Source organism: Tachyglossus aculeatus, chromosome 4 (assembly GCF_015852505.1).
Source record: "Tachyglossus aculeatus isolate mTacAcu1 chromosome 4, mTacAcu1.pri, whole genome shotgun sequence".
NCBI lineage: Eukaryota > Metazoa > Chordata > Mammalia > Monotremata > Tachyglossidae > Tachyglossus > Tachyglossus aculeatus.
Window position 1 is genome coordinate 47,981,531 of NC_052069.1, and position 22,840 is coordinate 48,004,370.

At 46.7% G+C, this 22,840-nt stretch overlaps 1 protein-coding gene across 2 annotated transcripts in view; it reads right to left on the reverse strand.

Annotated features, from left to right (window-relative positions):
• BCAR3 (BCAR3 adaptor protein, NSP family member) overlaps positions 1 to 22,840 on the reverse strand; it is a 197,540-nt gene that overhangs the window by 74,268 nt on the left and 100,432 nt on the right. The window contains exon 1 of one of the 2 annotated variants that reach the window (XM_038745806.1): positions 1,930 to 2,151. The exons of the other annotated variant lie outside the window; for it this stretch is intronic. Within the exon in view, the coding sequence (XP_038601734.1) occupies positions 1,930 to 2,013 (84 nt within the window). The 5' untranslated portion in view covers positions 2,014 to 2,151. Of the gene's footprint in view, positions 1 to 1,929; positions 2,152 to 22,840 lie in introns of those variants that run through there. 2 annotated transcript variants of the gene reach the window in all.

Below are 22,840 nucleotides of genomic sequence, written 5' to 3' on the forward strand. Positions count from 1 at the left end.
AAGGTCACACAGCAGACATGTGATGGAACCGGTATTAGAACCCAGGTCTGTGTTTTCCACTCGGCCACAGCACAAATTCACCCCAGGGCAGATTCTACCACAACCCTACGGGTCAATATGCCTTTCCTCCACCCTAATGGTAGTAGTGAGAAGCTGCATGGCTCGGTAGAAAGAGCCCGGGCTTGGGAGTCAGAAGTCGTGGATTCTAATTCTGCTCCGTCACTTGTCAGCTGTGTGACTTTGGGCAAGTCACTTCACTTCTCTGGGCCTCAGTCACCTCATCTGTAAAATGGGGATTAAGACTGTGAGCCCCACGTGGGACAACCTGATCACCTTGTATCCCCCCCAGCGCTTAGAACAGTGCTTCGCACATAGTAAGCGCTTAACAAATACCATCACTAATTAGTAGCAGCAGCATTTACTGAGTTCCCACTCAGTGCTGTGCACTGTACTAGGTGCTTGGAAAGTACAGAATAACTGACACAATCCCTGCCCACTAGGAGCTTTCACTTGATGGGGTTGACACCCTCTCCAAAACACAACTGGCACTCCAAGACCTAATCAGAAATACTTCTCTATAGTCCCAGATTCTGGGGTGCAACAGTACAATTAGCAAATCAGGCCTCCCAAAGGATTTCTGGGCTGTAAAATACCTTGGTCAGTCCCCAGATCCATGCGATTCACTCTCAGATGGGCCTACTGGTCTATCTTTGACCACTTTAAAATAACATCAATGATCCAATTTCTTCTGACCTAAATCAGGAGAGTCTACATTTAGGTAATAGCCTTGACCCACTGGGCATGAAGCAGTAAGAGTCCCTCTTAAGAGAGGGAGATTGGGAATGGTACTTACTGTTGGTTAATTGGCCACCATGGCCCAAAACCTATTGATTCAGATGAACGCCACAGAACCTCTTCGAACAATGCAGTGGCCGCCTTTATGACAGAAAGTACATTTACTTCCTTTCATCTAGTGCAGCCGTCTACACCTTTGGATGTTTTTAAGGGTGAATTAAGAAGAAGCAAAACGTAACCAACCCGTAAAGGTTTGTTTGATGGAAAGGACGAGGCAGTTTGGCCGTTCTACTGGAGAGGTTACCTGCTTTACTCTCCCAGTGTGACCTGGTGGCAACTTCAGGCTGCAGGCAATGGTCTATGAGCTCCTTTTAGATTCTTACTTTCCATGAATCTATCTACATAGCATTAAGTCTGCAAGTTACTTGGGGGCAAAGCTGACAGGATTCTTGCTCTCTGAGAACACCAAGATCAGAAGGAGCGTCAACTCATTTTAATTTTAAATGGATTTCAAAAGCATGCGATGCAGGGCACGGAATATTTCATTAGCATATGTTCATCCCCTCCATCAATGGAATCAGTCAGATGAAATTCTTCCACTATACATTCCCATCCAATTCGAGTACCGACACTTCATGTGAAAGCATCAGGATTTAATGTTATGAGTGGAGACAAGTGGCCAATTTTATACCCTGAAAGGTGTCAATCTTTGCTCGCAAATCAAACAAGCCGGTGAGCTTCTACAGACAAATACTTCTGAAAGTCTTGACACGGGCCAAAAAAATACAAGATCCTAAACAGTCTATGCCAATGTCTGATCCAAGAAAAATAACTTCATCTCTTGGCAGACATTTCAGCTTAAAGATACAGGCCAATAAGACTTAGAATCACTACCCTCCCCTCAAAAAAAGCAAAAAGAGGCCTATAGCCAAAAGACTGCAGATGCAACACAGGGAGAATACAAAGATCTTGACACGGAATGATATCCTGGCAACAAACCATCATCCCCCAGAGACAACTGTCTGGTGCATCCCGCAAATAAACCAACTTTTAAACAAAGCTTCTTGGGAAAGCCAAGCTTCCCAGCCCGCGTGGGGGATTTGTAGACCTGTTAGATCTGGGGCTAGCACCTACCTTGCCTCCAACGACAGACTTACGGTGATAAAAGCAGCACAGAGCCGCTGACAGAGTGTGGAAGGCACTGCACTGCTTGGGCATTTTCCAATCTTCCGGACCCCACGCTTCTTTCGAGGGGAAAGATAAGTTGGCGGCCACTGCTCTTGCGCTCAGCAATTTGCAGAAGTTAAGAACCGAACACTACATAGAGCCAGCTGCTGCTACCGCAGGCTACTACCCCAGGCTGGGAACAATCTCCTCCTCCTCCTCCTGCTTCCAGATCAGTCTGGGACCTTTCCCCTCAGCCAAGTCAATACCATCGGCTCCCAACCCTCCGGCAGGCTTGTGTCCGGCCTACCCTGGACAGAGTGCCAGGATCTCTCATGTGACTGGCCTCGCTCTCCAATGAAATCCTAACCCCCCTCAGGAGAGGCTGCGCTCTTCCACTACCCCTTCGCTTGGAGCCCCGGGGTGGAAATCATTAAACGGCACACACTGAGGCTGCTATTTCTCTCGTCCCCTGCCCGTATACCTCCACCGCTCAGCCTGCGCCTGGTGGTTCGGCTGGCCCCTCTCTGCCACCCAACCGCTTCTTCTCAGCCAGGAAGACTGAACGGAGCGAGACAGCTCACCCACGTCCCGCCCCCTCGGTGGGCGCTCGGTGATGGGGAGGGAGTTGGTGGTTGCTTGGGGTTCGTCCGGAGCTGTAGCCGACCCATAGGACTCATCCTCCAAACCTAGGTAACCGGGGCAGAAAAACGTCAAGACCTGTTTATTTTTAATTAGGATGTTCCTGGCAGCCAGTTGCAGGAAAACAACGAGAAGCAGCTGAGAACTTTGGCCCGGCCATGGCTCTTGGCAAGGCCGATGCGGACTTCTGGCGCTTAATTAGCAAGTCTGTCGGCAAACAACCTGGGGTCGGTGGGCAGGTCACACACGGCTCCGTGAGCTGAGGGGAGGGAGGACCACCTAAGCACCCTCTTTCTACCACCAACCTTCTGGGCCGAGCAAGAAGAAAGGTCATCAGAAAGATCCACGTCTCCTCCTTCCCGCTAAGCTTCCCCCCAGTCCCACCCCATTTAGCCGTTCCAACCCATTTCCAAACAAGCTAAGACAATGCTCTCCCCTCAGAGCAGCAAAGCGAAGTGGATAGAGCATGGGCCCGAGAGTCAGAAGGGCATGGGCTCTAATCCTGGCTCTGCCACTTGTCTGTTGGGTGACCTTGGGCAAGTCACTTCACTTCTCTGTGCCTCAGCTACCTCATCTGGAAAATGGGGATTGAGACTGCAAGCCCTCACATGAGACAGGGACCGTATCCAACCTGATTTGCTCGTATCCACCCTAGTGCTTAGTACAGTGCCTGGCACATAGTAAGTGCTTAACAAATACTGTAACTATTATTATTATTACCTATACCATAGCAAAGCACAGCGTGCACCGCACCTCTCCCCGAGTCTGGCCTGACCCCACAGAAATGGACTGGGCTCACCAGAACTGTAACCTCACTGAGGGCAGGGAATGTGTCTGTTTATCATTATATTGTATTCTCCCAAGTGCTCAGTACAGTGCTCTGCACACAGTAAGCGCTCATGGAGCAATTTTGGCTGCTTAAAGTTACTGTAGTGCTGAGCCCTCTTTTCCATTCAGTCATTCATATTTATTGAGCACTTACTGTGTGCAGAACACTGTACTAAGCACGTGGAAAGTACAAGTCAGCAACATATAGAGACGGTCCCAACCCAACAACGGGCTCACGGTCTAGAAGGGGGAGACAGACAACAAAACAAAACATGGCCTGTGGCTGCCTCTGTTTTCCACCAGTTCCAAACGGGAACTGCTCATGGCTGCGTCCCCCACGAAGAGGAGAGCGTACTGCTACCTTTCGTTACTTAGCCCAGGCAGGAACTTGTCAAGGAGCAGAAACAGAGATGATTACATCTGGATAGGGGCAGCTCTAGATGAGGCATGATGGAGGAACTAAAAGGGCCAAGGCTGCAGAGAGCCTCTGTGGTTGGGCCAGGTTAAGCCGGCTTGTGAAAACAAGAGAGCCGAGCTTTGCTTCCCTTGCCCGGCGAGGATGTGCCAACGCAATTTTCATGCTCACATGGGGTGGTGGAAGCACAAATTTCAAACCCTCAGGCAGGGGCGGATTTTTTCCAAAAATCAAGTCATTGGTTTCCCTATTACCATTGGCTATCCTGTCTACTATTCCATGAAAACCTCTACATACACCCACCTATTTAATCAACTGTGGCTGGCAAATTACCCAATCCACAGACTAGTGCTACATTACCAGCTAAAAGACAATTTCTCCTAGCTCAATGTCCGCCCTACGTAGCACTCAATTATTTTTTTAGGGTTTACTGTGTGCGGAGCACTGCCCTAAGTGCTTGGAAGAGTTCAATCCAAAAGGGTAGGTATAGACAATCCCTGCCCACAGGAAACTTAGAGACTAAAGGGGAAGACCAACATTAAAAGGAATCACTGACGTGCGTAAGTGTTGTAGGGGAGGTGAATAGCAAAATGCTATGCTATGACCTCCCTACATCTACATGTACATACCTTCTTCTCCTCCTTCCTCCCTGTAAGTGATTTTAGTCTGATGTGTGACCCTGGGCAAGTCACTTAACTTCTCTGTGCCTCAGTTACCTCATCTGTAACATGTGGACCGAGACTGAGCCCCACGTGGGACAGGGACTGTGTCCAACCCGATTTGCCTGTATCCACCCCAGCGCTTAGTAGAGTGCCTGGCACATGGTAAGCATTTAACAAATACCAGAATTATAATTATTATTAAGGTCCCTTGCTGGACTGTAAGCCCCTTGGTCAGTTCTACTAATTCTACTTCTTCTCTCAAATGCTTGGTATAGGGCTCTGCAATCAGTGAGTGCTCAATAAATACTGCTAATTGACAGATAGGGAATCAAGGAGTTTGCAAGAGTTACACGATCAAACCCTCAATCATCCTTGAGACTGATGATTTGGCTGCTCCTGGAAATTCATACATCAAAAATTATTTTTGAAAGAAACCCGTGTTGCCCCGCAACCTCTCTGCATCTCTCTCAAAAGCTGACTTTAGGAGCTCTGAAAGCAAAAATCGAAATAAATAATCCTGAAAAATTACTTAGAATTAGCCCCCACAACTCTGCTACTGCACTTCGGAACAAAGACAATCATCAGGCCACTGATGATTTCACAGCTCCTGAAATGAGGCTTTCAGCAGCGGCACTGACAGCCGCCTCTGCCACAGTCATCAGCATTATCATCAATCTCTGTGGCTGAGCTGGCCTTTCTGAGCCAACAGAGTAGGCGTTTCTGACCTGGCCAAGTGGCCACAGTCACTGTCGGCTCACCCTGGCAGGCAATCGATTGGATTTACTGAGCACTTACTGTGTGCAGAGCACTGTACTAAACACTTGGGAGGGTACAAAACACCAATATAACAGACACATTCCCTGTCCACAACAAGTTTATAGTCTGGTAGCCCACCATTGCCTAGTTTGTTCATTCATTCATTCAGTGGTATTTATTGAGCGCTTATTGTGTGCAGAGTACTAAGGGCTTGGGAAAATACAACAGTCACATTCCCTGCCCATAGCGAGCTTACAGTCTAGATGGGTGGGGGAGGGCGGGATGGGGGTGGAGACAGACAATACAAATAAATAAAATTACAGACATATACATAAGTGGTGGAGGATGCGAGGGGGAAGAGTATAGGGAGCAAAGCAGGGTGATGAAGAAGGGAGTGGGAGATGAGGAAAAGTGAGGCTTAGTCTGGGAAGGCCTCTTGGAGGAGATGTGCCTTTAGTAAGGCTTTGAAGTGGGGGGAGAGTAAATGTCTGTCAGATCTGAGGAGGGCGGTTGTTCCAGGGCAGAGGCAGGATGTGGATGAGGGGGTCGGCAGCGAGACAGGTGAGATGGAGTAAGCGCTTAATAAATGCTATCATTATGGAGGCACAGTGAAAAGGTTCACACTACAGGAGTGAAGTGTGTGGGCTGGGATGTAGGAGAAAAGCGAGGTGAGGTAGGAGGGAAGCAAGGTAGTGGACTGCTTTAAAGTTTATGGTTCTTCAATGGTTCCCAGCCCCAGAAGAACAGTAGATTAAAACGAAAGCAGATATCGTCATTTCTCCCGTCTTATCCCATCCCCCTGTTCCCTTTCCCTCCTTTCTCCTCTTACCTTCCACTTTAAAAAAAATGGTATTTGTGAAGCGCTTACTATATGCCAGGGACTGTACTAAGCACTGGGGTGCATTCAAGCAAATCGGGTTGGACACAGTCCTGTCCCCTGTGGGGCTCACAGTCTCAATCCCGAGGCCCAGAGAAGTGAAGTGCTTTCCCAAGGTCACACAGAGACAAGTGGTGGAGCCAGGATTAGAACCCACAACTTTCTGACTCCCAGGGCAGTGCTCTATCCACTATGCCAGGCAGCTTCTCACTTTCAATCCAGTATGGTGCTCTTTCCATTAGGCCACACTGCTTCCCCATCATTACCAAATGATTCTCACAACCCCATTGGCCTTGTCAGGGTCAAATGGCAAGTCTGCCCTGATTAAAATGGGAGCTCTGGTCAACTGAAACCCCTACTGAAAGCTCACCTCCTCCAGGAGGCCTTCCCAGACTGAGCCCCCACCTTCCTCTGCTTCTCCAGTCCTCACCATCACCCTGACTCCCTCCCTCTGCTCTACTCCCCTCCCCGCCCAAAGCACTTGTGTATATATGTACATATTTTATTCTATTTATTTCATTAATGCTGTGTATATATCTATAATTCTATTCATTTATATTGATTCTATTGATGCCTATCTACTTGTTTTGTTGTCTGTCTCCCCCCTTCTAGTCTGTGAGCCCGTGGTTGGGTAGGGATTGTCTCTATCTGTTGCCAAATTGTACTTTCCAAGTGCTTAGTACAGTGCTCTGCACACTGTAAGCGCTCAATAAATACAATTGAATGAATGAGTGAATTTACAACACACTCCCTTTTGAGAGCTATACCTACAAACCCAATCTATAGTGGGTCCTATCTTTTATTATTATTATTGTTATTATTAACATTTATTATCATTATGGTATTTAAGCACTATGTGCCAAGCGGGGAAGCAGCATGGTTCAGTGGAAAGGGCAAGGGCTTTGGAGTCAGAGGTAAGGGGGTTCAAATCCTGGCGCTGCCAATTGTCAGCTGTGTGACTTTGGGCAAGTCACTTCACTTCTCTGTGCCTCCGTTACCTCACCTGTAAAATGGGGATGAAGACTGTGAAACCCCCGTGGGACAACCTGATCCCCTTGTAACCTCCCCAGTGCTTAGAACAGTGCTTTGCACATAGTAAGTGCTTAATAAATGCCATTATTATTATTATTATTATTACTATATTATTATTATTATTATTATTATTATCATTAAGCATTGTTCTAAGCCCTGGGTAGAAACAAGTTAATCAGGTTGGACACAGCCCCATATGGGGCTCACAGTCTTAATCCCCATTTTACACATGAGGTAACTGAGGCACTGAGAAGTGACCAGACCAAGGTCACACAGCAGACATGTGGCAGAGCCGGAATTAGAAGCCAGGTCCTTCTGTCTCTCACGTGTGTGCTCTACCCGCTACCTCCTTCCCTTCCCCACAGCACCTGTATATATGTATATATGTTTGTACATATTTATTACTCTATTTATTTATTTATTTTACTTGTACATATCTATTCTATTTATTTTATTTTGTTAGCATGTTTGGTTTTGTTCTCTGTCTCCCCCTTTTAGACTGTGATCCCACTGTTGGGTAGGGACTGTCTCTTTATGTTGCCAACTTGTACTTCCCAAGCGCTTAGTACAGTGCTCTGCACACAGTAAGTGCTCAATAAATACGATTGATTGATAAGCCACACTGCTTCTGCTGATTCAGACGGTGTGGGCAAACAAGTAGTTAGGATAAGAGATGTTTTCTAAACATTCGGGTCTAAATTTTGTTCTCCCTCCTTAAGGCAGACAAAAATGGAGGGGAGGAACCCTCCCCTTTATACTTTTCTCTAGTGCCCCCACTCTGGCTGTCTGACAGATAAGCATCACTGGCACGGGGAGAAAAGATGTCTGTCAAAGAGCACGGTGGGGAAATACTCAAGAGGATAGACCCCTGAAAGAAACTCCAGTTTCACCTGGGGGTACCCCCATTCCTTTTTCACCCAGGCAGGGGGATTAAAACTGATTTAAGAAAGGGTCTGGGGAGTAGGCATTGTTTCCAAAGTCAAGTTTCCATGGTCAGCCTTTATACCAGATGACCGTACTTAGTAACCATGGAAACCACAGCCCAGCCAGCCAGCCTCATTCAACAGATCCTCAGCTCCCAGGAGCCACAAGCTTATCCCTTCGGCATCTGGCCTAAGAGAAGCAGGGGTGGGGGGATGGATCTGAGAAAAGAAGCCTATTGGTTGATTTGAGGAGGTTATTAGGACCCTCACATAGCCCCCTCCCAAAGTCTTATTAAAATAACCTCTCCTCCAAGAGGCCTTGCCACACCAAGCCCTCATTTCCCAGATCTGAACCCTTTAATCGATCATATTTATTTATTGAGAGCTTACTGTGTGCAGAGCACTGCACTACACACTTGGAAAGTACGGGGCATTCATCCCACCCTCAGCCCCACAGCACTTGCATATACATCCATAATTTATTTTAATGAACGTCTCCCCCTCTAGATTGCAAGCTCCTTGCGGGCAGGGAAAATGTCTACCAACTCTGTTGTCATTCATTCATTAACTCAGTCGTGAGGGCTTACTGTGTGCACAGCACCGTACTAAGTGCTTGGGAGAGTACAATATAGCAATAAACAGACACATTTTTCCTGTACCACACTCTTCCAAGAGCTTACTATAGTGTGAGCCCACTTCTGGGTAGGGACTGTCTCTATATGTTACCAACTTGTACTTCCCAAGCGCTTAGTACAGTGCTCTGCACACAGTAGGCACTCAATAAATACGATTGATGATGATAGTGCTCCCTGAACATAATAAGTGCTCAATAAATACCACTGATTGATTGGTTGATAATAATGATGGCATTTAAGCACTTACTAATAGCAAAGCACTGTTCTAAGCATTGGCGGGGGTTTACAAGGTGATCAGCATGTCCCATTGGGGGCTCACAATCTTAATCCCCATTTTACAGGTGAGGTAACTGAGGCACAGGGAAGTTAAGTGACTTGCCCAAAGTCACACAGCTTGGTGGAGCTGATGTGTACGTGACCTATCTGGGGAGGGTAGCTCCTGTTAGTGGACAAGCCAAACTCATCCTGTGGGCCAGAGAAGGGGAGAGAAAGAGAAGGGGTGGAGAAAGAGAAAGGGATAGAGCCAGGGGGAGAGAGAGAGAGGTGGGGAGAGAGAGAGAGCAGAGGAGAGAAGGGTGAGAGGGCGAGCAGGGGAGTGAAAGCTGAGGGAAGAGAGAGTGGGGGAAGAGAGAGAAAGGGAGAGAGATGGGGGAGGGAGGGAGATAGGAGGGAAGAGAGAAGGGGAAGTGAGAGAGAGAGAGAAAGAGGGAGAGAAGAGAGAGAGAAGAGAGAGAGGGAGAGAGAGAATTCTCAACGCTGTCCTCTTCAGCCTGTCACTTAAGGGGGTATTGGGGAAAATTCATTCAATCGTATTTACTGAGTGCTTACTGCATGCAGAGCACTGTACTAAGCTCTTGGGAAGTCCAAGTTGGCAACATATAGAGACGGTCCCTACCCAACAACGGGCTCACAGTCTAGAAGGGGGAGACAGACAACAAAACAAAACATGTGGACAGGTGTCAAGTCATCAGAATAAACAGAAGTAAAGCTAGATGCACATCATTAGCAAAATAAATAGAATAGTAAATATGTACAAGTAAAATACAGTAATAAATCTGTACAAACATATATACAGGTTCTGTGGGCAGGGGAAGGAGGTAGGGATGGGGAGGGGGAGAGGAAAGAGGGGCTCAATACAGGAAGGCCTCCTGGAGGAGGTGAGCTCTCAGTAGGGCTTTGAAGGGAGGAAGAGAGCTAGCTTGGCGGATGTGCGGAGGGAGGGCATTCCAGGCCAGGGGGAGGACGTGGGCCGGGGGTCGACGGCGGGACAGGCGAGAACGAGGCCCAGTGAGGAGGTTAGTGGCGGAAGAGGAGCGAAGGGTGCGAGCTGGGCTGGAGAAGGAAAGATGGGAGGTGAGGTAGGAGGGGGCAAGGTGATGGACAGCCTTGAAGCTGAGAGTGAGGAGTTTTTGCCTGATGCGTAGGGTGACTGGTAGCCACTGGAGATTTTTGCGGTGGGGAGTAACATGCCCAGAGCATTTCTGAACAAAGATGATCCGGGCAGCAGCGTGACGTATAGACTGAAGTGGGGAGAGACAGGAGGATGGGAGTTCAGAGAGGACGCTGATGCAGTAATCCAATCGGGATAGGATGAGAGACTGAACCAGCAGGGTAGCCGTTTGGATGGAGAGGAAAGGGCGGATCTTGGCAATGTTGCGGAGGTGAGACCGGCAGGTTTTGGTGATGGATTGGATGTGAGGAGTGAACGAGAGAGCAGAGTTGAGGATGACACCAAGGTTGTGGGCTTGTGAGATGGGAAGGATGGTAGTGATGGGAAAGTCAGGGAGAGGGCAGGGTTTGGGAAGGAAGATAAGGAGTTCAGTCTTGGACATACTGAGTTTTAGATGGTGGGCAGACATCCAGATGGGGATGTTCTGAAGGAAGGAGGCGACACGAGTCTGAAGGGAGGGAGAGAGAGCGGGGGCAGAGATGTAGATTTGGGTGTCATCAGCGTAGAGATGATAGTTGAAGCCGTGGGAGCGAATGAGTTCACCAAGGGAGTGAGTGTAGATAGAGAACAGAAGGGGACCACGAACTGACCCTTGAGGAACCCCTACAGTAAGTCTGGCTCCAATTTTCCTCTAGGGACAGCATCTGCTCCAAGTGACTATTCCTGGGATTAAAAGTTACAAATGACCATCAAATTGCCCAGTTCAATTTCCCAGGATAACTGCTGGGTCTCCTTTTCCTCTTCCAAGACCAGCCCTACTTCCCAACCCAGAAGCCTGGATGGCTTCGTGGAGATGAGAGTATCTACAAGCCCAGTGGCTCTCCTCCCAGCCTGGCCCAGCTAAGATTTCCACTCTCTGGTACTGCTCCTTTGTCACCGCAGTGTCACGCTGTCTCAGAAAGGTGCACATGAATGAACGCTCAGAGAGAATCAGATGGGCGGTGTTGATTTCTTATTTCTAATGCTTCCAACTGCACGAGCTGCAGAGACTGAAATCATCGACCACAGGAATTGTAGTGTCACGCCAGGAACAAAGAGTCAGTGTCCCATCACCTCGAAATGGAAATTTCACAATCTCGGTTCCGGGTGCCTTGGGAAGAAGGTTAAGATAAGTGGGCATTTGTGTACACTTGGGCACGATGCCAGGCTGCTTTCAATGTGTAGGTGGGCTCCTGAGGACACCCGCCTCAGCTGCCATAAGAGAAAGGAAAACCACTCTCCCTGCCTATGCACAATGGGGTAAATATGTTGATGACACCGTGGGTTTTTTCGTTTATCGTAGTTAAATGCGTACTGTGTGTCAAGCACTGTTCTAAGCACTGGGATAGACACAAGTTAATCAAAACAGTAACTGAAAGAGGCACACTTGCTAGACTTTTGAAGAGAGATGAACTGGCTAAAAGGCACACCATATCCGCATCATCAGTGGTATTTGTTGAGCACTTACTATGTGCTGAGTGCAGTACCAAGTGCTTGGGGGAGTACGACAGAGTTGGTACACACGTCTCCTGCCCACACCAAGCCTTCTCCCTGCCTTCATCTGCCCCCGCCAAGCAGTCCCTACCTCTCCACCCTGAAGAACAAGCTGCACAATTAATTGTACTTATTGAGGGCTCACTATGTGCAGAGCACTGTACTAAACACTTGGGAGAGTACAATACAACAAAGTTGGTAGACACGGTTCTTGCCCACAAGGAGTTCACAGGACACCCCGGAGTGGAAACAGCCTGGGGGTTTTGACCTTCCTTCCACCTGCCAGGAAAAAGCAACTCTGCTACAGTATAAAACTCCAGATAGGACAAAATTCATGACGCATCAAGCCCAACTTGGTATAGGTGGGTGAGAGAAGCTGCCGCAAGGATTTCTCAGAATTGCCCACACTAAAATGTATTTCACCAGAAGACCTTGGCCTAGTGGCAAGAGGAAACGAAGGACCTGGGTTCTAGCCCTGGCTCTGTCAATGGCTTGCTGTGTGACCTTGGGCAAGTCACTTACCTTCTCTGAGTCTCAGTTTCCTCATCTGTAAAAGTAGGATTCAATATCTGTTCTCCCTATTTAGACTGTGAGCCCTATGTGGGATAGGGACTGTGTCCAACCTGATTGGCTTGTAGCTACTCCAGGGCTTAGAACGGTGCTTTATAGACAGTAAGGACTTAAATACCAAAATAATAATAATAATAACAGCAATAGGCCAAGATCTAAGAAGAAGCAGTGTGGTTCAGTGGAAAGAGCACAAGCTTGGAAGTCAGAGGTCATGGGTTCTAATCCCAGCTCTGCCGCTTGTCAGCTGTGTGACTTTGGGCAAGTCACTTAACTTCTCTGTGCCTCAGTTACCTCATCTGTAAAATGGGGATTAAGACTGTGAGCCCCACATGGGACAACCTTATCACCTTGTATCCTACCCAGCGCTTAGAACAGTGCTTTGCACATAGCAAGCCCTTAACAAATACCAAAATTATTATTATTATTAAGATCTCATTTAATAATAATGATAATAAATGAGCACTTACTTTGTGCCAAGACCTGTAATAAGGACTGGGATAGGTACAAGATAATCTGGTCTTCCCAGACTGAGCCCTCATTTTCCTCTCCTTCTCCCCATCCCCCCCGCCCTACCTCCTTCCCCTCCCTACAGCAACTGTACATATGTTTGTACAGATTTATTACTCTATTTGTTTTACTTGTACATATTTACTATTCTATTTATTTTGTCAATGATGTGCATCTAGCTTTACTTCTATTTATTCTGACGACTTGACACCTGACCACATGTTTTGTTTTGTTGTCTGTCTCCCCCTTCTAGACTGTGAGCCCGTTGTTGGATAGGGACCGTCTCTATATGTTGCCAACTTCTACTTCCCAAGAGCTTAGTACGGTGCTCTGCACACAGTAAGCGCTCAATAAATATGACAATGAATGAATGAATGAATCTGGTCATTTAATGGTTAGCACTCAGGAGTTTGAATCTAGCAATCCTAGTTCAAATGTCAGTGGGACCTCACAAATCTTTCTATCCCTTTAGACCGTACACTTGTGGGCAGGGGACGTGTCTGTTTATGATTACACTGGACTCTCCCAAGTGCTTAGTACAGTGGTCTGCATACAGTAAGCACGATAAGATGGATGACTGAATGAATGGTCAGACACCGACCTGTCCCACTGAGGTTTCACATCAGATCTTTTCTGGGAGATGCACATCAGGCAGAGAGATAAGTGAGGGTGGGAACATATTATTACAGCGATCCCTTAGCAACAGGACACTACGGGATGTTATATGGGGTGCGGTAATCATCGAAGCTCCCCTCTTAGGGTCACACCTGGAGAATTTCCAGTTCTCTACCAGCCTCGACTACAGGACGGAGAGTCAAGCAGAGGTCTACCCATTTCATCCCAGCTTGGGCAGTGGCTAGAGAGTGGATGGTAATCTGCTACAAGTCAAAACCCACCTGTGCTGGGCAGCAGCAGCACGGGAGACAGTCGAGGGTGGAGACTCAAGTGTAGTGCATGGAAGGTGACAATGGTAAACCATTTCTGGATTTTTACCAAGAAAACTCTATGGCTACACTACCAAAACGACTACAGGTGGACAGCGGGGCGTTCTGGAAGAGGCGTGTCCGTGGCATCGCTATGGGTAGGAGACCACAGCATAAGACAAGACATCAGAGCTGCCCATCTGAGAAGCTTGGGAGTCAGAAGGATCTGGGTTCTAATCCAGACTCCGCCACTTGTCCGCTGTGTGACCTTGGGCAAGTCACTTCACCTCTCCGTGCCCCGGTTACCTCATCTGTAAAATGGGGATTGAGACTGTGAGCCTCTTGTGGGACAGGGACTCCGTCCAACCTGCCCCAGCTCTTAGTACGGTGCCTGGCCCATAGGAAGCGCTTAACAAATACCATTAAAAAAATAAAATAAAATCTAAGACGACTTGAGTGTTGCTCAACCAACTCTGGAGAAGGGATTGTGCTAGTCAATGGACTCTGTTGGGATGGGATATTGATGTGACTGACATGTGAAACATAAGAGATTTTAGGTGTGGGACTTGGGGATCAAGTTTTCCCTTCTGGATTAGATTCCCTTTTAGGGTCAAATCCCTGCTACCTCCAAAGGCACTGTAAAAAGGCACAGAAAGCAGAAAAATCAAGAGTAGAAGGAATGGATGTGTCCATTTCAGCCCCATCTCTCTAAGTCAGTCAACTGTATTTATTGAGCACTGACTGTGTGCAGAACACTGTACTAAGCACTTGGGCGAGAGCAATGTAACAATAAACAGGCACATTCCCTGCCTACAGTGAGCTTACTGCATGTGGGCATTAATATAAATAAATTACAGCTATGTATATAAGTACTGTGGGGCTGGCAGGTGGGGATGAATAGACTGTAAACTCACTGTGGGCAAGGAATATCACTGTTTATTGTTGTAGTGCACTTTCCCAAGTGCTTAATACAGTGCTCTGCACACAGTAAGTGCTCAATGACTACAACTGAAAGAATGAATTTAAAGGAAAGGAAAGGAGGGCTTAGTCAGGGAAGGCCTCTCGAAGGATATATGCATATATGTTAGTACATATTTATTACTCTATTTATTTATTTATTTATTTTACTTGTACATATCTATTCTATTTATTTTATTTTGTTAATATGTTTTGTTTTGTTCTTTGTCTCCCCCTTCTAGACTGTGAGCCCACTGTTGGGTAGGGACTGTCTCTATATGTTGCCAACTTGTACTTCCCAAGCGCTTAGTACAGTGCTCTGCACACAGTAAGCGCTCAATAAATACGATTGATTGATTGAGATATGCCTTTAATAAGGCTTTGAAGAAGGGGAGAGTAATTGTCTGGATGTGGGGTGGGAAGGCATTCCAGACCAGAGGCAGGATGTGATTGAGAAGTCGGTGGCAAGATAGATGAGATCGAGGCACAGTGAGAAGGTTGGCATTACCCACTGTTGGGTAGGGACTGTCTCTATATGTTGCCAATTTGTACTTCCCAAGCACTTAGTACAGTGCTCTGCACATAGTAAGCGCTCAATAAATACGATTGATGATGATGATGATTACAGGAGCGAAGTGTCTTCCCATTACGTCCTTTCCTAAAGTGGCCCAGAGACCTTGCTTTATGAAGACCAGAACTTTTTGTTAACCAGGCACTCACGAATTAGAGATTCAAAGGAACACAAACACACACATTCCACAAACAAACAGTGCACAAACATAAGCTTCGTTTCACCAGGCTCCATCTGTCCTGGGAGCAGAATGCTTTTCCTGCAATCCAAATTCCCTCTGGGTCCATTCCATTGGTTTCCCCTCCATCGACCGTGAACAATCTCATGCTCCAAAGGCTTAGCTTTCTTTCCTGTTCTTTTGCAGTCGCGTTTTGTTCTAGAATGACACAGACAGCGTCACTAGGTTTTGTTGGGTTCTCTCTGCGATCCTCTATCGAGAAAAGACGTGGGGGCAGGATGCCATTGGCTGCGATCAAACTTGAATAGCAATGTGCCAGACAATCCTGGCAGCCACTGGCTCGGTTGCTGTGCCCACTCTGTTCTTCTGACATCTACTAATATGCGGCAACATTTTTGGCCCTTGGGCTAATTAAAACACCCTGGAACTGAGCTTCAGGGATGGCGTCAATGGGATCATAAAGTGAGCAATGGAGACGACTCACTGGGAAATGCGATGATGTCATTATTAACCTCTTCATTGACCAATAAACCAAAATAAAGGGTGCACACACACACACACACAAATTCCTTGGTTTACAATATTTCAAGTTACAACAAAAAACGTTTATAAGGTTTCACTTGACAACTCGGCTTAGTTGGATAGAGCATGGGCTTGGGAACGTGGTTTCTAATCCCGACTCTGGCACTTGTGTGCTGTGTGACCTTAGACATGTTGCTTCACTTCTCTGTGCTTCAGTTTCCTCGCCTGTAAAATGGGGATGAAAACTGTGAGCCCCATTTGGGACAGAGACTGTGTCCAACCTGATTAGTTTGTAACTACCCCAGCGTGTAGAACAGTGCTTGACACATAAGTACTTAACAAGTACCATCATTATCAACGTTATTGACTTCATCGGAGGCCGCACTCGGGAGCCATGAGGAAACTGGGAAACCATTTTAAAAGCCACTGTCGGGGTGGGGGAAGCAAGTTTAAAAAGTTTGTGGGAGCAGAGTGAGAGAGTGAGGGCTCAGGGGTAATGATGAGTTAACTGATCATCAGAGACATTGATTGGTAAACAGGCCCTCTTTACCTCCAATGAAATAATCAATCAATCAATCGTATTTATTGAGCGCTTACTGTGTGCAGAGCACTGTACTAATAAGAAGTTAGAGTTTCCATGACTGGATAACCACATCATGGAAACTCTCTGACTCAATATAAATGGATGAGGATGATAACTTCTAGACTGTAAGCTCTTTGTGGGCAGGGAACATGTCTACTAATTCGGTTGTATTGTGCTCTCCCACACGTTTAGTAAGTGCTCAATAAGGAGCAGTGTGGCTCAGTGGAAAGAGCACGGGCTTTGGAGTCAGAGGTCCTGGGTTCAAATCCCGGCCCCGCCAATTGCCAGCTGTGTGACTTTGGGCAAGTCACTTCACTTCTCTGTGCCTCAGTTACCTCATCAGTAAAATGGGGATTAAGACTATGAGCTCCCCATGGAACAACCTGATCACCTTGTAACCTCCCCAGTGCTTAGAACAGTGCTTTGCACATCATAAGCACTTAATAAATGCTATCATTATTATTATTATTATTATTAAATATCACTGATTGATTCACTGACAATGAAGTCTCCCATTCTGAGCCAGAGTATGCCCCACTTATTATTCTCTGGGGTAATTGATTTTTGTCCCCCATTATGTGCTGCATGATATGATTGTGTTATCACACATGTTGTGATATACGTGGTGATATACGTGATATACATGCGTGGTGGGGTGAGGGACGAGGTAGTTAGAGAACCTGGGTTCTAATCCCAGCTCCACCACTTGACTGCTGTGCGACTGCTGTGTGACTTCTGCACATCACTTAACTTCTCTGTGCCTCAACTACTTCATCTATAAAATGGGAATTAAGACCGTGAGTCCCACGTGGGACAGGGATTGTGTCTGACCTGATTACTTTGTATCTATCCCAGCAGCTAGTAAAGTGTCTGGCACATAGTAAGCACTTAAATACTACGTAAAAAAAAAAACCCAACAGGTTGTGAGCAAAGGAGAGACAAAAAGGGAGGGAGAGAGAGAGACAACTCAACTAGACTGTGCAGGATCTCTTTCCTTGACCTGACAGATTATACCGGAATCTTATTTGGGAGATATGACTAAGCCTCTTGGAGAAATAGCTTTCCCTTGAGGTACTCCATCCTCCTCCATCACCCTGGCCAACCCCGTGCCAGGGAAATCTGGCAACAAGTCCTGCTGCAGGGACCGGGATTGGCAAGGGGCAATGTGAAGCAGCGTGGCTTAATGGATAGAGTCAGAAGGAGCTGGGTTCTAATCTCAGCTCTGCCACATGTCTGCGGTGTGATCTTGGGTGAGTTGCTTCACCTCTCTGGGCCTCAGTTCACTCATCTGTAAAATGGGGATAAGAGTGTGAGCCCCATGTGGGACAGGTATTGTGTCCAACCTGATTAACTGGTATCTCCAGCGCTTAGAACAGTGCTTTGCACATAGTAAGTGCTTATCAAATACCATCATTATTATTATCTATCCCAGTGCTTAGAACAGTGCTTGGCACGTAGTATGCACTTAATAATAATAATGATAATGATAGCATTTATTAAGTGCTTACTATGTGCAAAGCACTGTTCTAAGCGCTGGGGAGGTTACAAGGTGATCAGGTTGTCAATCAATCAATCAATCGTATTTATTGAGCGCTTACTGTGTGCAGAGCACTGTACTAAGTGCTTGGGAAGTACAAGTTGGCAACATATAGAGACAGTCCCTACCCAACAGTGGGCTCACTGTCCCACATGCGGTTCACAGTCTTCATCCCCATTTTACAGATGAGGTAACTGAGGCCCAGAGAAGTTAAATGACTTGCCCAAAGTCACAAAGTTGACAGTTGGCGGAGCCGGGATCTGAACCCACGACCTCTGACTCCAAAGCCCGTGCTCTTTCCACTGAGCCACGCTGCTTCTCCAAGAAGGATATATCACAGAAATAACTGATACAGCCTTCCCATGCGGATCTTTTTTTCCCAGGTTTTCTCAATTAGATGGCATCACGATCAAGAAATACGCTGAGTTACCGGAAAGGTGTGAACTACCTCTCCCTTGGAAAAAACATCAATCTATCCTCCCTACCATTTGCTGGGTTTTGCAGGAGGGAAGTAAGCACTGGCTTCCTGACATCTGATAATAGCTACCCGGTTGCTAGAAGTTATCCCCTTGACGGTATTTGTTAATGAGACTGAAGGAGCTTCTCCCTCGCCTTTTCAAATGAAATTAGATGGTGAAGAAAGGGCAAAGTTGTTTTAAAAATTTGAAAATGGGGTGCTTATCAAGTACCATCATTATTATTATCTATCCCAGCACTTCGAACAGTACTTGGCACATAGTATGCACTTAATAATAATAATAATAATGATAGCATTTATTACTTGCTTACTATGTGCAAAGCACTGTTCTAAGCACTGGAGAGGTTACAAGACGATCAGGTTGTCCCACGGGGGGCTCACAGTCTTAATCCCCATTTTACAGCTGAGGTAACTGAGGCACAGAGAAGTTAAGTGACTTGTCCAAAGTCACACAGCTGACAGTTGGTGGAGCCAGGATTTGAACCCATGACCTCTGACTCCAAAGCCCGTGCTCTTTCCACTCAGCCATGCTGCTTTGGAAGTCTGTGCTGTGGGGTGGACAGCCTTCGGGGGGGAGATGGAAGGGGGCCTCACCCTCTTTGAGCCCCTGCATTAATCTGCTCCTGCTCTCACTGCAGTCAAGAACACTTCAGGATTGATAATAATAATGATGGTATTTGTTAAGCGCTTACTATGTGCTAGGCACTGTACTATGTGCTGGGGTGGATACGAGCAAATCGTGTTGCACACGGTCCCTTGTCCCACGTGGGACTCACAGTCCCGATCCCCATTTTCCAGATGAGGGAACTGAGGCCCAGAGATGTGAAGTACTGCTACTACTAATAATAATGGTAGTATTTATTAAGCGCTTACTATATGCCAAGCACTGTTCTAAGCATTGGGGGGGGGGGGGGATACAAGGTGATCAGGTTGTCCCACGTGGGGCTCACAGTCTTAATCCCCATTTTACAGATGAGGTAACTGAGGCTCAGGGAAATGAAGTGACTTGCCCAAGGTCACACTGCTGCTTTACTTTTAGACTGTGAGCCCACTGTTGGGTAGGGACTGTCTCTATATGTTGCCAACTTGTACTTCCCAAGCACTTAGTACAGTGCCCTGCACACAGTAAGCGCTCAATAAATATGATTGATGATGATGATGATGACAAGTGGCGGAGCCGGGATTAGGAACCATGACCTCTGACTCCAAAGCCCGTGCTCTTTCCACTGAGCACGCTGCTTGGGAAGTGACTTACCCAAGGTCACACACCAGACAAGTAGGGGAGCTGGAATAAGAAACCATGACCTTCTGACTCTCCAACCCGTGCTCTATCCACTATGCCAAGGGTGTAAGCTCATTGTGAAACTGTGTGGCTCAGTGGAAAGAGCCCGGGCTTGGGAGTCAGAGGTCGTGGGTTCTAATCCCAGCTCCGCCACTTGTCAGCTGGGTGACTTTGGGCAAGTCACTTCACTTCTCTGGGCCTCAGTTACCTCATCTGCAAAATAGGGATGAAGACTGTGAGCCCCATGTGGGACAACTTGATTACCTTGTATCCCCCCCAGTGCTTAGAACAGTGCTTGGCACATAGTAAGCGTTTACAAATGCCATTATTATTATTATTATTATTATTGTGGGCAGGGAATGTGTCTTTTGTTAAACTATATTCTCCCAAGAGGTTAGTACAGTACTTGCACACAGTAAGCGCTCAATAAATAGCATTGAGTAGTGCTGCCAGTGAGTAAGTGCCCCTTACACTCTCTCCCCCGCCAGGACTGTAACGAGCCAGGAGGCCTTCCCAGACTGAGCCCCTTCCTTCCTCTCCCCCTCCTCGCCCTCTCCATCCCCTCTGCCTTACCTCCTTCCCTTCCCCACAGCACCTGTATATATGTATATATTTGTACATATTTATTACTCTATTTATTTATTTTACTTGTACATATCCTATTTATTTTATTTTGTTAATATGTTTTGTTTTGTTCTCTGTTTCCCCCTTCTAGACTGTGAGCCCACTGTTGGCTAGGGACCATCTCTATATGTTGCCAACTTGTACTTCCCAAGCGCTTAGTCCAGTGCTCTGCACACAGTAGGTGCTCAATAAATACGATTGATTGATTGATTGAGCCACAAGATGGGCAGGGGTATACCGTGTTACACAATGCAGACGAAAATACCTGTCAGTCGTATTTATTGAGTGCTTACAGTGTGGCGCACTGTACTAAGCACTTGGAAGAGTACAACGTAACAATAAAACAGACATATTCCTTGTCTGCAATAGCGTACAGTCAAGTGGGGGAGACAGACGTTAATAGAAATAAATAAAATTACAGATAGGTACATAAGTGCTGTGGGGCTGGGAGGGGGGCAATGAATAAAGGGAGCAAGTCAAGGCGATGCAGAAGGGAGAGGGAAACTGTTACATGCACAGTGCATTTAGGGTCAAAGTCACAGCAGCTCATTACCAGCTCCATACGCCATGAGGCAGCTGCCAAGGAACCACTTGCATTAATTACATTACTCACCAATCAATCAATGCTATTCCTTTTTTTACGGTATTTGTTAAGCGCTTATTATGCGCCAGGCATTGTTCTAAGTGCCGGGTTGATACAAGCTACTGTCAGACACAGTCCATGTCCCACGTGGGGGACAAGTCTTAATCCCCATTTAACAGATGAGGTAACTGAGGCACAGAAAAGTTAAGTGACTGGCCCAAGGTGAGACTCTCCCACTTACGACCATATATTTCCTGAAAATTGCCTCTAAGCGCTGGAGCACTGTTCTAAGCGCTGGGTCCCGCCTTAGCCACTTGTCTGCTGCGTGAACTTGGGCTAGTCACTTCACTTCTGTGGGCCTCAGCTCCCTCATCTGTAAAATGGGGATTAAGACTGTGAACCCCATGTGGGACAGGGACTGTGTCCAACCTGATTATCCTTTCTCTACCCCAGTGCTTAGTTAAGAGCCTGGAACACAGTAAGCCCTTAACAAATACCATAAAAAAATGCTGCAAGGCAGAACCAACTTTCTCATAGGAACAAGGTAATAAATGTGGGATTGGTTCAATACACCACAATGAGATACCATCCTGTCTTTACCAAAAATTACCCCAAATTATGTATGCAGTCCATTAATTCTGTATGACCTTTGGACATTTGATATTTGTCCCCCCTCTCCCCCCAACCCCACAGCACTTATGTACATAGCTTTAAATTATACATTTAAGCAGCAAGGCATAGTGGACATGGGAGTTAGAAGGGCATGGGTTCTAATCCCTGCTCCGGAACTTGTCTGCTGTGTGACCTTGGGCTAGTTATTTCAGTTCTCTGGGCCTCTGTTTCCTCATCTGTAAAATGAGGACTGAGACTGTGAGCCCTACATGGGACAGGGACTGTGTCCAACCCAGTACTGTAACCACCCCTGTACTTAGTACAGTGCCTGATACTTAGTAAGTGTTTAATTCATTCATTCAATCATATTTATTGAGTGCTTACTGTGTGCAGAGCACTGTACTAAGCGCTTGGGAAGTACAAGTTGGCAACATATAGAGACAGTCCCTACCCGAATACCATTATTATTTCTTCCTATTAATGTCATATTAATGACATGATCCTTCTCACTGAGGGACTTATGGATGACTCCTGTAGACTGTAAGCTCATTTTGGGCAGATATCACTGACGTGCATCAGTGGCAGATGTCTATCAACTCTGTGGAGAAGAATCGTGGCATAGTGGATAGAGCCTGGGCCTAGAAGTTGGATGGTCATGAGGTTTTTTTTTTAATGGCATTTATTAAGCGCTTACCATGTGCAAAGCACTGTTCTAAGTGCTAGGGAGGTTACAAGGTGATCAGGTTGTCCCACAGGGGGCTCACAGTCAGTCCCCATTTTACAGATGAGGGAACTGAGGCCCGGAGAAGTTAAGTGACTTGCCCAAAGTCACACAGCTGACAATTGGAGGAGCCGGGATTTGAACCCATGACCACTGACTCCAAAGCCCGGGCTCTTTCCACTGAGCCACGCTGCTTCTCCAATCCTAATCTTGGCTCTGCCATATGTCTGCTGTGTTACCATGGGCAAATCATTTCACTTCTCTGGGCCTCAGTTACCTCATCTGTAAAATGGAAATTAGGAGTGTGAGTTCTATGTGGGACAGGGACTGTGTCCAACCTACCTTAAATCTACCCCAGAATTTAGAACAGTGCTTGGCACATGATAAGCACTTAACGTGCACTATAATTATTATTGTTATTCTCCCAAGCACTCAGCTTCGGGAAAGAGATCTAACATTATATACTTAGAATATTCACATACTTCCAAGCCTTACATACTGAGGGCCGGGGATTCCGGCAAACCAGATGGCTGCCTATCC